Consider the following 13,895-nt stretch of genomic DNA (forward strand, 5'->3'; position numbering starts at 1 on the left):
CCAGCTTGTGTGGAGATTCGAACCAGCATATGAATTGCACAGCAGCAGTGTTGAAGCAAACAAAGTACTTCCCGCATGCATCTTGTGCACCTGTTCCCTGACTTAGAATAGGCAAGTCTGTGTTAGGGGAGGGGAAATAAAGCAATTTTGCTCTGGTTTTCTGAGATTAGATATGTTGTGACTCAGATACAAATTACCTTGGGGAATGTGTGTGTGTGTGTGTGTGTGTGTGTGTGTGTGTGTGTGTGTGTGTGTGTGTGTGTGTGTGTGTGAGGGAGTGTGTGCACACAAACTACTGTAGGTATGGGGGAAGGGATAATGCAAGGTGCTACACCAGAGGAATATATGCAATTGGGTAAATGAATGTCCCTTCAACATAAGGCATACATATGACTTTCAAGGTACACTCAGTCAATTCAACCTTGAGATGATTTTTTTTAACCAGTTGGAAAATATGACAGCAGTGAAAACAAAATAAAAAAAATAATAAATAAAAAATCAGACTAACAATAGACAATCCACAATGAACCGCATGTGTGTATTGTTTTTAAAGCAAATCCCACAGTGTCCTCACATTTCCTCCTGTGCGTTTTCTTCTAGCTCTCTATCCATGAAGCGGAGGACAATCCCGCTGGTCATATTCTGGTCATGAAGGGAGCTCCCGAAAGAATCCTGGACAGGTTGGTTAATCAATAATGGATCGATTATATGTCTCAGTAGGAAAATAGCACAAAATTTGACTCGTTTTTCATTTAATGTTTCCTGTTGCTTTGTGGTTGCGGTAAAAAAAGACTCTATCCAGGCTGTTAATTTTCTATATATTGCTTTGTTACTGTCAGGGAAAAGATTAAAATCCAGCAACATAATAAAACTGGTTGTTTTTATCTTTTTTTCATAGGCTTTGTTTAAAATATGGCAGCAATATCCTTTAATTTGTCTTTATTCATGCATAATATTTACAAGTGGGCACAGGTTAAGAAAACTTAACATTTATGCACCCGCATGATTGGGATTCATTTTGGCACTGTTTAACAGTCTGATGGATGCTCCACTGTTAGAGGCGGCAGGACGCAGAGTCACTAGAGGTGGGCGGTAGATGACCAGGGGAAAAATGTGAAGTTAAACTTACCTGAAAGAACATTTTTTCTTATTCTATCATGTTGACATTTATTTTACTAAAATTAAACTTATTTTTTCCCTTAAAAAAAAAAAGATGATAGTTGTTTTAAAAAACAGTATGACTTGGGGTGGAAAAAGTTATTGCACTTTAACAGCTACTTTTGCAGCAAAAGTTCTACCCGGGGGTAAGTACTAACTACGAAAGTCCCCGGGGAGCTGCATACTTTCAAAGCCTTCTTTCTGCTTGCATTCGCACTGCTAATGGGAACTCTAACGTGATGTAATAGCTGGCCAGCGGTTGGTAATGCAACATCACCTCTTGTTGTGGTCCTTTGTTTTCTTGTAATCCTGTTTGAGCAGCTTCATTTTCTTTCTGCATTGCTTCACTGTGTGGTGGATGCCTTGTAGCAAGTTGAAGGGAATTGATTTTTTTATTTTTATTTTTTAACGTTTGCCTCTGACAAGTCAAAATCTTGTTGCATTTCCTTCTTTTCATATAGGCACAATAAAGCCTGGATGCCACTGTCAGTTTACTTCTTTGTGTTATTTTCTCCACTTTACGGTTAATAAGAGTTGTTGTATGAGAGTATTGTTTTACCATGGTTTTAAGGGTTTTTTTCATGTGAGCTGTCAGTTCCCTTTTATGCTGAGAAAGTATCTACTTTTAAAAGAAGCAAACAAAACAAAACAAAACAAAACCCTCAAAGCAGAGTTGTGAACTACAGGGGTCTCCAGTTTATGCTGTACAGCCACAGAAAAAAAGAGGGCACTACATGTCAAAGTTTGGATTGTGAATAACTTCCTGCTGTCCACATCTCTGCCTAATAATAAGATTAAGCGCTCCTCCAGTGTGCATATACTTTGTATGTAACAGTGGTGCAAAAACAAACCCAACTCAGTGCTGACATGAATATTGAATTTAGAATAAAGCCACAGTAAAGCTGTTGTTGGCTGATAAAAAAACAACTTATCCCTTTAAAGGCGCAAATCTTTTTTGACACCACATATCACATTGTCCATATAGCTGGAGCTCATCCTGCTTATGTAATACAAGCACGCTGATTATTGTAAGCACCGTAGTTCTAAATTTATTATTCATTGTTTTACAGATGCAGCACCATTATGGTACAAGGCCAGGAGGAGCCTATGGATGAAATGTGGAGAGAGGCTTTCCAAAGTGCCTACCTGGAGCTGGGTGGACTGGGAGAAAGGGTGCTTGGTACGTTTATCTAGTGGCACCAAATAAAAGCAGTCTGCTTGGGAATAGGTGGAGAGGAGAAGCAGCTGGACACAGCACTTACTTTTTATAATCGCCTTGGTACACAGGGTAGTTTGCCCTAATGTCCCCATAAAGGTAAAGAATGCTTGCACTGCAAGTTTTTGGCTCTTGCCTTGGATTGGAGCTGACACAGAGCAAACACTTATAACCAATGTTACACAAAATATTAGAAACATTTGTTTGCAGCGTTTTAAGGAGTATCAGGTGAAAATTGAGCAGTAAAATTCAGCACATTTTGGGTTAAAAAAAATCAGTACTGGAAGTTCAGCTTTCGGTGTTTCTAAAGTGTTCGGCATTCTGACTCTGTAAATGTCATCATTTTGACAACCAAGGAGAAAACTTACCTGGCATCTTTTAAAAAGTGCCATAGGTAATAATTATGTGCTATCATCATTTTGTTAGAGTAGGCGTCACAACAGTGGAATATGGAATGGTGCCATTTTAGAGTGAAACTCCTGAAATTGTGTAAATTAGTGTGTCTCAGTTATGCCTTAGGTGATGATGATGATGGGTCGGGTGCTTCTCCCGTTTTAGACTGAGTGTGGTGTTTCATCCAAAGTATCTCACTTTGGGCGATTGGAGAGAGAGAGATATGACGGAAGCGATGTGTATCATGAATTAATAAAAATGCCCGATTCAATTTGTGTTGCAAATCTGCGACTTCTGAATCTGAATAAGCATATGGAAATGTACAGGATCACTGCAACCAGATGTATTTTCTGAGGGTGTATTTCATATATAAATCTTACTCACATTTCCTTAACGAGCTTAACTGTAAATAGCAACAGTAACAGTAAAGTCCACCATCAAAAATCAGTATTGCTTATTGTTATATGTTTCCTGGGGGTCGTAAAAAACAAGCGTCTTTTTAAAGTTAAAAATATGTTTCTCTCTTGTTTTTTCAGTAGCTGTAGTGTACTTTGAGATTTCATTTCAGTCTGTTATGAACAATCACCTCACAGATCTCTCTCCTCTTCCAGGCTTCTGCCACTTGAATCTATCCTCATCTCAGTTCCCTCGAGGATTCACCTTCGACTGCGACGACACGAACTTCCCCACTATGCAGCTCTGCTTCCTGGGTCTCATCTCCATGATTGATCCTCCGCGTGCCGCTGTGCCTGACGCAGTGGGTAAATGCCGCTCTGCTGGCATCAAGGTAACACTTTCTGCAGATTAATTTATAGTGCTTCCTGATACTCCTTTCCCTCTGGCTTCATTCATCAAGCTTTTTAAAGAGGGGATTTGCATGTCAAATATCTTTTCAAATCACATAGTGAAGTCCAAATGACAACTGATCACTTCTCAGGACCATGACAGATCATGACCAATGGACAAATTAGTTCAGGCACGGCACAAAGTCAAGCTCAGCTGCAATCCCAACAGATCAGCTGATGTCAGTGTGGGCTGGCATTGACATCAGACTTTTTGCCAGAAGGCTAGCTGAGCCTTCTGGCAAAACCCACACGGGAATGCTATTTTAAGCTGCTGTAAGCTGTCGGAAATGTTCTGCATCTGCAAGCGACTTTGCAGTCCACCTTTATCCCAGGTCCTGCTTTCATGTGTACTGTACATGACTTATTCATTGTCATATGTGTTGCAAGTGATGCCTGTTCTCTGCTATAGTCATACTGCTGATCTCCCCACTTTATGCTTTCAACATAGCTTGTGTAGAGGTCACAGAACAGCAGGCTGCTAAATATATTTCACTGCAGATGGAAAAACCCATCTTCCTTTGACTATGAGTATAGATGAAAATGCTTATGGCATGTTTTGCATAAACACTTTGAAGGCTTGCTGAAGTACCCGAACAGTTTTAGAGTTTGCTCGGTAGTTTATCAGAGCTACTGTTGCAGGTGTGGCTATCTTCGGGTAAGAAGTGACAGACAGTTTTACGAATAAATTATGGCTTTGGGATGAAGAATTCAAAATAATTGGCAAATTGAATTGTTGGCGTTAAAATAAAAAGCATGGAAGGCGATAAAGAATGAGCTGAATATATTCTGATAGCAATTTGTAAAAAGAATCCATTTAGCTAAATGCAGATTCAGTGATTTACTGCAAATTGTCATTATATGTTAATCGACTCCAACTACACAGAGCAGATTTCTTTTTTTTTTTCGTCAGAAAAGTAATAAGCCAGGCCGCAGGAAGGTTAAACAACTTCCAGCAGAGATAAAAATGGATAATGAGGAGAATGAGGCATTCTAACTCAGGGGAACAACTACAAATATGGGGAAAGGATTTTGCATGTTTAATTTCAGGTACAGTAGTTATCACGCTTCTTTTTGAAAGACAACCTGTAATTGGCTTAAAAGTGAACTAGAGGCAGAAGTGACTGAAAATGCTGCTGTATTTATTTTTGTAGAAAACAGCTGGAAAGTTTGTGTTAAAAACATATCTGATAAAAAGTTTAAAACTCAAATGTTTGTGAAGGTTCTCAGTCATCCAAATCATCGTAGTCTAAGGAGCTTGGAAAGAAAAGCGTCTGGGCTTCTTTAAGTTGCTTGAAGACGTTTCACCTCTCATCCGAGAAGCTTCTTCAGTTCTAAGGGTCAATTGGTGGGGAGTCCCAGATTTAAGATCTGTGGGAGTTTCCCCCAAAGAGGGACAATGGACACCCTGGTGATCCTCTACCTAATCACACAAGCCAAGGTGTGAAAACGGGTGTGGGTCACAATCAACCAAGGTTTCAGGTGAGCTCATTGCGAAACATGGCCCCACCCTATCATGCGATTTCCTGAGGTCAGATGGCCCAGGATGTGAGTGGGCGTTAAGATGCCTTGGAAGGGATCTCAGTACTCGATTATAGATGGCAGACAGTTGGTGTCGTAAGCCACCGCCTCTGTTCTAAGATGGTCGTTCACAGTGGACATAGATGGCTTCTTTCACTCCTCTTTCAAACCATCTGGCTTCTCTGTCCAAAATGTGAACATTGGCATCCTTGAAAGAGTGACCTTTGACCTTAAGATGCAGATGGACAGCCGAGTCTTGTTCCGTGGAGGTGGCCTTTCTTTAAAACTCCACGTTTCATGACAGTTTTAGTTGAATATATAAACTTTGTTTTGACTGATGCATTAGGACATGTATTAAGCTATATCTCTGTTTTAGTGCCTCTAAAACATATAAATCTAGTTATAGTTTACATTATGGATTGCAGTGTAAGATTTTCACTTTTGCTCTTTATCAAAATAGTTTAAACCTACAGGAAATGATCCCATTTCTAAACAATTTCTACAAATAAATACTCGAAAATATAGTAGCTTTAAAATGATCCAGGGAAATATAATTTTTGTAGCTGTACAGTTGGGTGATTTTGTAGTTTGTAGTTTTGCCTCTTTACCACACCACAATGGATTTTAAATCAAACAATCAAGATGGGATTGTGAAGTACCTCTGAAATTGGGGTACTTTGTATAAAAATGACTGTATTTCCTAAACAGTTAATGTAACACTTTTGGTCAAACCCCTTGAGTTAAAGTTGAAAGTCTGCACTTTAAACGCATCTTGATTATTTGATTTGAAATCCACTTTGGTGGCTTACAGAGGTAAAACTACAAAACAAGACCCGTTTCTTTAAATACTTTTAGCTGGATGTTAAATTTTCATTATGCTGTGTAATCACAATATGTGTGATGTTTAATGTACCTTCATGCAGCCTGTATATGTGCTGCTGAAAGCTTTGGTGGTGACGGTAAAGTAATGAAGCAGATGTTAAAAAATAAGCTAAATGTACTATATGAACAGTACATATGGTTATAGATCCTAATATTTCCCACATTTCCTTTATAGCAGGCTATATATATCCAAGTTAAATGTATACTTATATATACTTCGCTTTTTTATTAGTTTTATAACTTTCCTTTTCAACAGCTTCTCATCAGGGAACTGATTATTTTCCACTGGGTGACTTTGAAAGAACAGAAAATAATCTCCATTATGCAGTATGTTCTTTTGTCACTTCTGTAATGAAATGAAAAGTGGGCTTCTTAGCAAAGTCTGCATCTGTCAGTTACTTGTTATTGGAAGATTACAAAGGATTGGATGATACTCGAACTAAACAATAGACGAAAATACGGTGCCTAAAACCAGCATAAGAATTGTTACCTTCTGCAGGTGCAGCTGGGGATTGGCGAAAGTGGATGAATTTCAGTACACATCACCAACTTCTGTAGTTTCTTTTACCCAAAGACAAAGATTTGATGGATTATTTGTAAAATCATACTATTTTGCCTATAAGAAAGCATCACATTTAAGATTTAATAAATTTACTGTACGATTTGAACCTTTAACCCCTGATAACCCCACTTCCTCCCAGTTTAACTACACAGCACATCTGGATGAGTTATGTGCCTGTAGAGCCTATACTAAACTGTAGCTTAGGAATGCTCTGATACATGGCATACAGATGAGATACAGTCAGGCTTCATGTGACTTATGGGATCCTTCTGTCCACGGTCAGGTGATCATGGTTACCGGGGACCACCCAATCACAGCCAAGGCCATTGCTAAGGGTGTAGGAATCATCTCTGAGGGAAACGAAACGGTTGAGGACATCGCTGAGAGACTAAACATCCCTCTGAGCCAAGTTAACCCCAGGTGTGTGTGCACGTGTATAAAGGGAGAGTCTGACTGCGTGCTTTAGCTTCTAATAGTGTCTGTGCGACTGTGAGAGTGTTTCAGTTTGTGAACTATGTTGTGTCTTCTGGATGTGTTGTGCATATAAAGTGGAAGCAGTTGATTTAAATTTAAATAAAATAAAAAAAAAGGATACCAGTCGCATATCTTTCCATTCAAAAGCGTATTATAAAGATCAGAATCAGAAGAAACAACTTTGTTACATGTCTCAAGGTAATAAAATCTGCCTACTAGGACCTCTGAAGGTCACTAAGGTTAAAAGAAAACCTCTTTAATGGAGCAGAGTCAGACAGCCTCTCTACTTGTAAGATTATGCTTAAAGATTTAGATAAAGCTTATATTTAGGGCTGGATTAGATGCAAGCTGCTCGGGGCTTCCCATCATGTGCTGAGCATTTCTTCTTCGCTCACCTTTTTTCATCCTTTATGTGTTTGTACACCACTCTACTCCTTAGTTATTATTCATCTCTGGCTCTCTTCCACAGTGTGACATTTGTCCTCACCCCCAACCAGTCACAGCCGATGGTTCTGATTCTGCCAGAGGTTTCTTCCTGTTAAAAGGGAGATTTTCCTTCCCGCTGTTCTCAAGTGCTTACTCACAATGGTTCCTCTGACTGTTGGAGTTTTCCGTCCATTATTGTCAGGTCTTTACTTTACAATATGAAGTACCCTTCGACGATTGCTGTTGTGATTTGACACTATATAAGCTGAATTGGGATGAATCTAACTGAATTGTCTGAAGGATGTACAAAGTAAACAGAAATAACGAGGGACAAGATTCTTGATAACAGAAACACTCTGGATCCCTTTATAGTCTTCACAGTTTTGTTTCTATTCCAAGGTCTTCAGTCCAGTTGTTTGAGTAGACTTCGGTTACAAGCAATCAAATAGCCTGTGTAACATGGAGAGCACTAATAATAATAATAATAATAATAATAACTTTATTTGTATAGCAATTTTCAAAACACAGTTACAAAGTGCTTCACAGTTTGAATAAAAGCCACACACTGAAGATAAGTGTACATGTTAAAACATACAGACACATAATCAACCACACGGTTTTCCAGCATACACACATACATGCAAATAGTTCCAAACTATGGCTGAAAATAAAAGGGATAAATTAAGGGAAACCTAACCTATAAAAAATAGTTCTCAGCAAAATTTTTTTAAAATAAATAACAGCGTGAATAGGAGGATTTCAACAGATAAGCAAGGGCTACCTTCTCACAGCAATATAACTTTTTGCAACATTATTATTATTATTATTGTTGTTGTTGTTATTATTATTGTTATTATTATTATTATTATTGTTGTTGTTGTTGTTGTTGTTGTTGTTATTATTACTATTATTATTATTTCATTCATCTGCATTCATAAACAATGTGCTCTGGACAGAAATGGAAACCTTGAACTGCAGCCATTTCCCACCATATGATAATCAGCAGTGTAGTAGATGGGTTTTGAAATAATAATATAGTGCAGAAAATCCTGATGACAGTAATAAGTAAGCATGTACTTGGAGACTCCAGGAGGTTGAATTACTTTCCCAATAATTTATTTTCCGTATAATACAAAACAGCACATATTCATCATTAGACTTTTATTTTTGTGTAGATTAGACAAAGGAAATAAAATGCATTAATGAGCAAGCTTTGGATTGGCTGCTTGGCTAATTGTCTTACTTTCAGACATATCTCCCAAATGTCAAACTGTTCCTTTAAGACACAGAGCATGGAAATGTATGTTTCCCGCTGCTGCATTTGTGTGGTTGCCTGACAATGACAGACTTGAGGGAAATGTCATTACCACCCTCTGCATAATTGTACCTTCTTGTGTGTTTCCCAGGGATGCCAAGGCGTGTGTGGTGCATGGCTCTGACCTAAAGGAGATGAGCTCTGAGTACCTGGACGACCTGCTGAGGAACCACACTGAGATAGTGTTCGCCCGAACCTCTCCACAGCAAAAGCTCATCATTGTTGAAGGCTGCCAGAGACAGGTCAAGGGTCACACATGTGTGTCTGTGTGAGTGAGAGACAGAGTGTGTGTGCAAATGTGTGATTGAGTCTTTTTGAGAGCTTAAAGCTGAATTGCAGTGTGTGACGTTTTATATAGATGAATGCAGGCATTTGGGTGTTTGTGATAAAGACTGAATGAATGCTTGAATGTGCCTGTTTATGTTTAAGTGTGGAGGTATGGTTCTGTACAGGTGTGTGCGTGTGTGTGTGTGTGTGTGTGTGTGTGTCTTCCTGCCATTTAATACTGAATGCAATTGTCTGTATGTGTGTTTGTGTACTTGAGCTGTTTTTAGTGCAGGTGGTTGAATGAATGAATGCTGGCTTTTGTCCTCATGCTCATTTAAGTGTGTGCTCCTACAATGGAGGCCTGTTTGTGTGTTTGAGCATGTGATTAACTTTATGTTAAACTCATATTAAACCCTATATATGTGCCTTAAATTAAATGCTGAGCTTTTATGTACAAAACTTTAAAATTATGTGTGCGTGCACTTATTCACATCCCCATATATTGAGGTCATGCTACAATTCACCCTGGCTCACTCACTCTCACTCCTCGTGACTGAATGACTGCAACTCAATTACATTTTTCATTTAATCTCCCCAGAGCTGCTTTGAAAAGACATTAAGACAGAAGGGGCGGAGGGAGGAGAAAGGCTTTAAATCACGGTACTTATCTTTTTCCTCTTGACACTTTTTGTTCGCCGGTCCTTGTGGGTACAGGGGGCGATCGTGGCTGTGACAGGCGATGGCGTAAACGACTCTCCGGCACTGAAGAAAGCCGACATCGGCGTTGCCATGGGGATCGCCGGTTCTGATGTGTCCAAGCAGGCGGCTGATATGATCCTGCTGGACGACAACTTCGCCTCCATCGTCACCGGAGTGGAGGAGGGTGAGTGTGGGGGAAAGGCAGGGTGTCAGAATGGAGGCATAAAAGGAGAAAATTATAGAGGAGGAAACAAAGAGGGGAAAGAAAACATTGGAGGAAAAAAGTGAGTCAGTGAAATATAGGGATCAAGAATTTGAAGGAAAAAAAAAGAAAGCTCACAGAAAGCTCTTTTGTCATTTAACACTAGAGACCAGAGATTTTCTATTTTGAATGAATAGCAGTTTATATGTGAAGAAGTCTGGTTGATTTCACAGAGTTTATGCTGTGACTAGAGTCAGACCTCAGTCAAAAAATTAACTCTCAAGTAATTTAGCTTTTTTTTTTAACGTTGACTTGAACACAATACAATTTTTAAACAGATAAAATTAACTAGAATAATTTAAAAAGACTTTACTCAGCACTATGTGGGTGCCGCGGTGAAAGGACTCTGAGAAGTTTGAGTTAAGATTAGAAAAAAAATGAGTTTAATGGAAATGGAAATGTTAAAATGTGATGTATTAATAAAGAACATTCGGCGACCCGAAGGACGGATTTTGACCTACAATTTTCTCAGGAATACTTGTGATTTGACATGCCTTTGCTCTCAAACATTTGACTTGAGATTTAACCTTAGATTTGCTTTGAGAGACTGATATTTAATTTAGCTATGGGTGTTTAATATGGTCTTAGATTTTAAAAAATCCATTTGTATTGTGGATATGCTGATGAAGGGGTCGGAGTGACCTTCATTTAAGTAAGAAAATTCACTCGGCCTTGACCCACCTTAAATCAACCATCGACACTTTTTTCTTTCTTGCTTTTTTAATCGCTGCAGGTCGTCTCATCTTTGACAACTTGAAGAAGTCCATTGCGTACACATTAACCAGCAACATTCCAGAGATCTCGCCTTTCCTCCTCTTCATCATTGCGAGTGTTCCTCTTCCTCTGGGAACGGTCACCATCCTCTGCATTGACCTGGGCACAGATATGGTGAGCACTGAGGAAACAAACTGAAATATCTCTTTGCAATAATACCTCAAATAGTTTCCTTGACCAACTTTTTTTTAGCCAGAAGCCAAACAAAATTTTCCAAGCATCACTGCACAGTCTTAAAAATGTTATTTTAAAGACTTCAGAGATGTAATTTTCAATTTTGATTGTGTAATACTTCTTAAATAGTGTGCAGTGTTTATCTGAAGTGTGTCTGGACTCTTGACAGCACTAATACTTTATAAAAGTAACTCTTTCTGGCTTCATGGTTTTATCTCATCACTATATTTGTCTTTTCTCAACTTAACTGCTTTAGGATTAACATCACTCATTTGGACTCAATCAAATATTTCTCCTTCCTCTCCAGTTAACTATGCTAAGCAGCTGCAAGTGAGTGACTTCATGACAAATTCATAATCTTATTGCATCAGCCCAAAGATAATGTGAGTGTGAAGTGTGAGTCATAGATGAAAATCTAGTGCCTAAAGCCAGTCATAAAATTTATTTCTTATAGGCAACAGTTTCACTGATTCTTTTGCCCTTTTTCAGGCATGATCAGTTATTGATTGAATCATCAGCCTTGAGTTGAACATTTTTGCTGTTGCCATTTCATCTTACAATGCACCAGCTGCACATGCTCCCTTTATGAGGACTTTAGGCAGACTCACAAGAACTATAACAGAAATAACTATATGGCTGTGGTTTCAACAGATGTAACAGTATTATTGCTGCTTTGCAAATGAGTTGTGGATCTATACATGCAGTGGTTTATGACTGACAAGCTCAGTCACATGCTCATTTGCTAACAGATTGTCAATCACAAGTCACTAGCCAGTGAATATGTCTTATATAATCCTGTTCCAACAGTATTGATAACCACGGTTAAAATGAATATAATGTATTATTTGATTTGACCTGAAACTAGTGACTTAGCCCATAAACTCATCATGGCTGATTTTCTGAGGTCATGGCTACTTTCCCAAAGACTTCTATAAGAGAAAGTCTTTTTGCAACCAGTCGCACATTGTTGACCACTTAAAAAAAACAACAACAGGAAAAAAACACTTCTGCTTTGGCTTCAATTTTCAGCCCTGGAAGCTGTGTCCATCTTCGACACTGTCTATGCTAACTAGCATAAGCGCAAAGCTAATTAGCATATCTTGACATATTACACCTAAACAAAGCAATTTATCACACACATTATTCATCCCACATGTACACATGCTGTTTACACCAATACAAAATGTGCTCACAATGAAAAATGGTTAAACTGTGTATTTCACCAGAAAGCTTTGGCTATATATCATTAGTGTCCCTGCATTCAGCGACATAAATGAAGCAATCCCACAATTCACCTGCCATAGCTGTAACATAATCGTCATTTGTTTGTCTTTTTTACATTGTTGATGATCAATCAATCAATGCAATCAAATTCTCTAGTAGTATTGTAGTAGGATTCAGTGCTCAGACCAATATGTGACTCATGACAGCTCCAAAACAATTTCAGTTTCGGTTTCAGGGCTTTTACCCCAATACTTGTTCTTGATCCCCAAGTAGAATGGCAGCTTTATTGCAAGACTTGTTTTTTTTTTTTAAATATTTGTACAACAATTGCGAAACAAACTTAAATTGTCAAGTCCTACATGTTATATACCTATGTTTGTGTTTGAAATACTGCTGTTTATTCAACTTTTACCATTTCTGCATAGAACCTTTAGAACTCATAACGCTGCATAATATTTTAGATAAATCTTTATTTATTGAGTTGTGAGCTTTCACCTTCTAAATGCGGGCTAATTTTAATGATTTGTCTTCAAGAGAAGGTGCTAATTATTAGCATGCTGCATAGCTACCGGCAAGCTAAAGGTAACATTAACGAAAATGGCACTAATACTGGTGTCAAATATGAATGCCTGAAGGTAAAAAGAAAAATGTTTGGTTTCATTTGCTCTTTCATTTGGGGGGAAGAAATTCGCTTTTGCCTCACCGTCGACGTCCATTTGTTCATGTAGAACAAAGACCGAGTGACACTTGCATACAGATTTACATTTCACAGCTCTAGTATTTCCAGATGCCAGTCTCTCCTTTGTATTTCTAGCACCAAAAAGAAAAAAAATAGAGGGTTGCTGGCACACTGCTTGCCTGAGGGGCGTAATCCATCATTACAACAAAAAAGAATCACACAATGAATATATTCAGAAAGACTTGTTCAGTTGTGTCCATTATTTTAACTTTAATTTTTCCTGCTCTCACCCAGGAGCCATTAGAGTGCCCCCGAAACTGGCTGTTATACAATGTTTTTCACATAATCAGGTACATACATTAGAAACAGTCTCCCACTGCCAAGAAACATTTTTCCCCCACAGGTTAAAAATAAAGAGGAACAGCTTGCTAACATTGTTAATAAAGCAGTTCAGACTTATTTTACTTGGGTGACATCAAAATTGAACTTCTTTGGTTTCCTAGCAGCAGAACAGATTTGTTCCTGTTGACAAATATTTACTCAGCTGTCTCAGATCACAGACATACTGCATTCTTTATTGGTTGAATTTCTCTTTAAAGATGACATGACTGAAGTTTTTTTTTTTTGTTTTTTTTTTAAAACACACAAATTTGTTCACCTGTTTTGCATATAAAAAAACCCCTTCCCTTTCAAAGTAACATGTCTTCATGTATCCAGTAACTGCTGGTGGAATGAACAGCTGGATGTGAGCTTTGAAGAGTAGGACTAGCCAAAAAAAAGTACTCGAGAAGTGTTTATTGTACAGTACAAAAGTGCAGATTTCCAATGGTGGTAAAGCTGTTAACAGCTTGTTAACAGCGACGTTCCACTCCAAGCTACAGGCTGGAGGGCTCTGCTGAGATTTAGGAGTGACAATCAGCACTTGGAGTCTGCTAGGATTATTTTTAGCAAGAACTACCATCCAGAAATGGATGCTTATCAAAGCAAGATGTAGCACACTTAAGAATGCTTCAACACTGAGACTTAG

The 13,895-nt window shown here is 38.4% G+C and overlaps 1 protein-coding gene across 1 annotated transcript in view; it reads left to right on the forward strand.

Annotated features, from left to right (window-relative positions):
- atp1a2a (ATPase Na+/K+ transporting subunit alpha 2a) overlaps positions 1–13,895 on the forward strand; it is a 54,543-nt gene that overhangs the window by 28,376 nt on the left and 12,272 nt on the right. Inside the window, 7 exon segments of the mRNA XM_082514821.1 lie at positions 601–680; positions 2,229–2,338; positions 3,379–3,554; positions 6,858–6,994; positions 8,881–9,031; positions 9,771–9,939; positions 10,751–10,905. Of these exon segments, the coding sequence (XP_082370947.1) occupies positions 601–680; positions 2,229–2,338; positions 3,379–3,554; positions 6,858–6,994; positions 8,881–9,031; positions 9,771–9,939; positions 10,751–10,905 (978 nt within the window).

Source organism: Aulonocara stuartgranti (genome assembly GCF_965226115.1).
Source record: "Aulonocara stuartgranti genome assembly, chromosome: 18".
Classification (NCBI taxonomy): Eukaryota; Metazoa; Chordata; class Actinopteri; order Cichliformes; family Cichlidae; genus Aulonocara; species Aulonocara stuartgranti.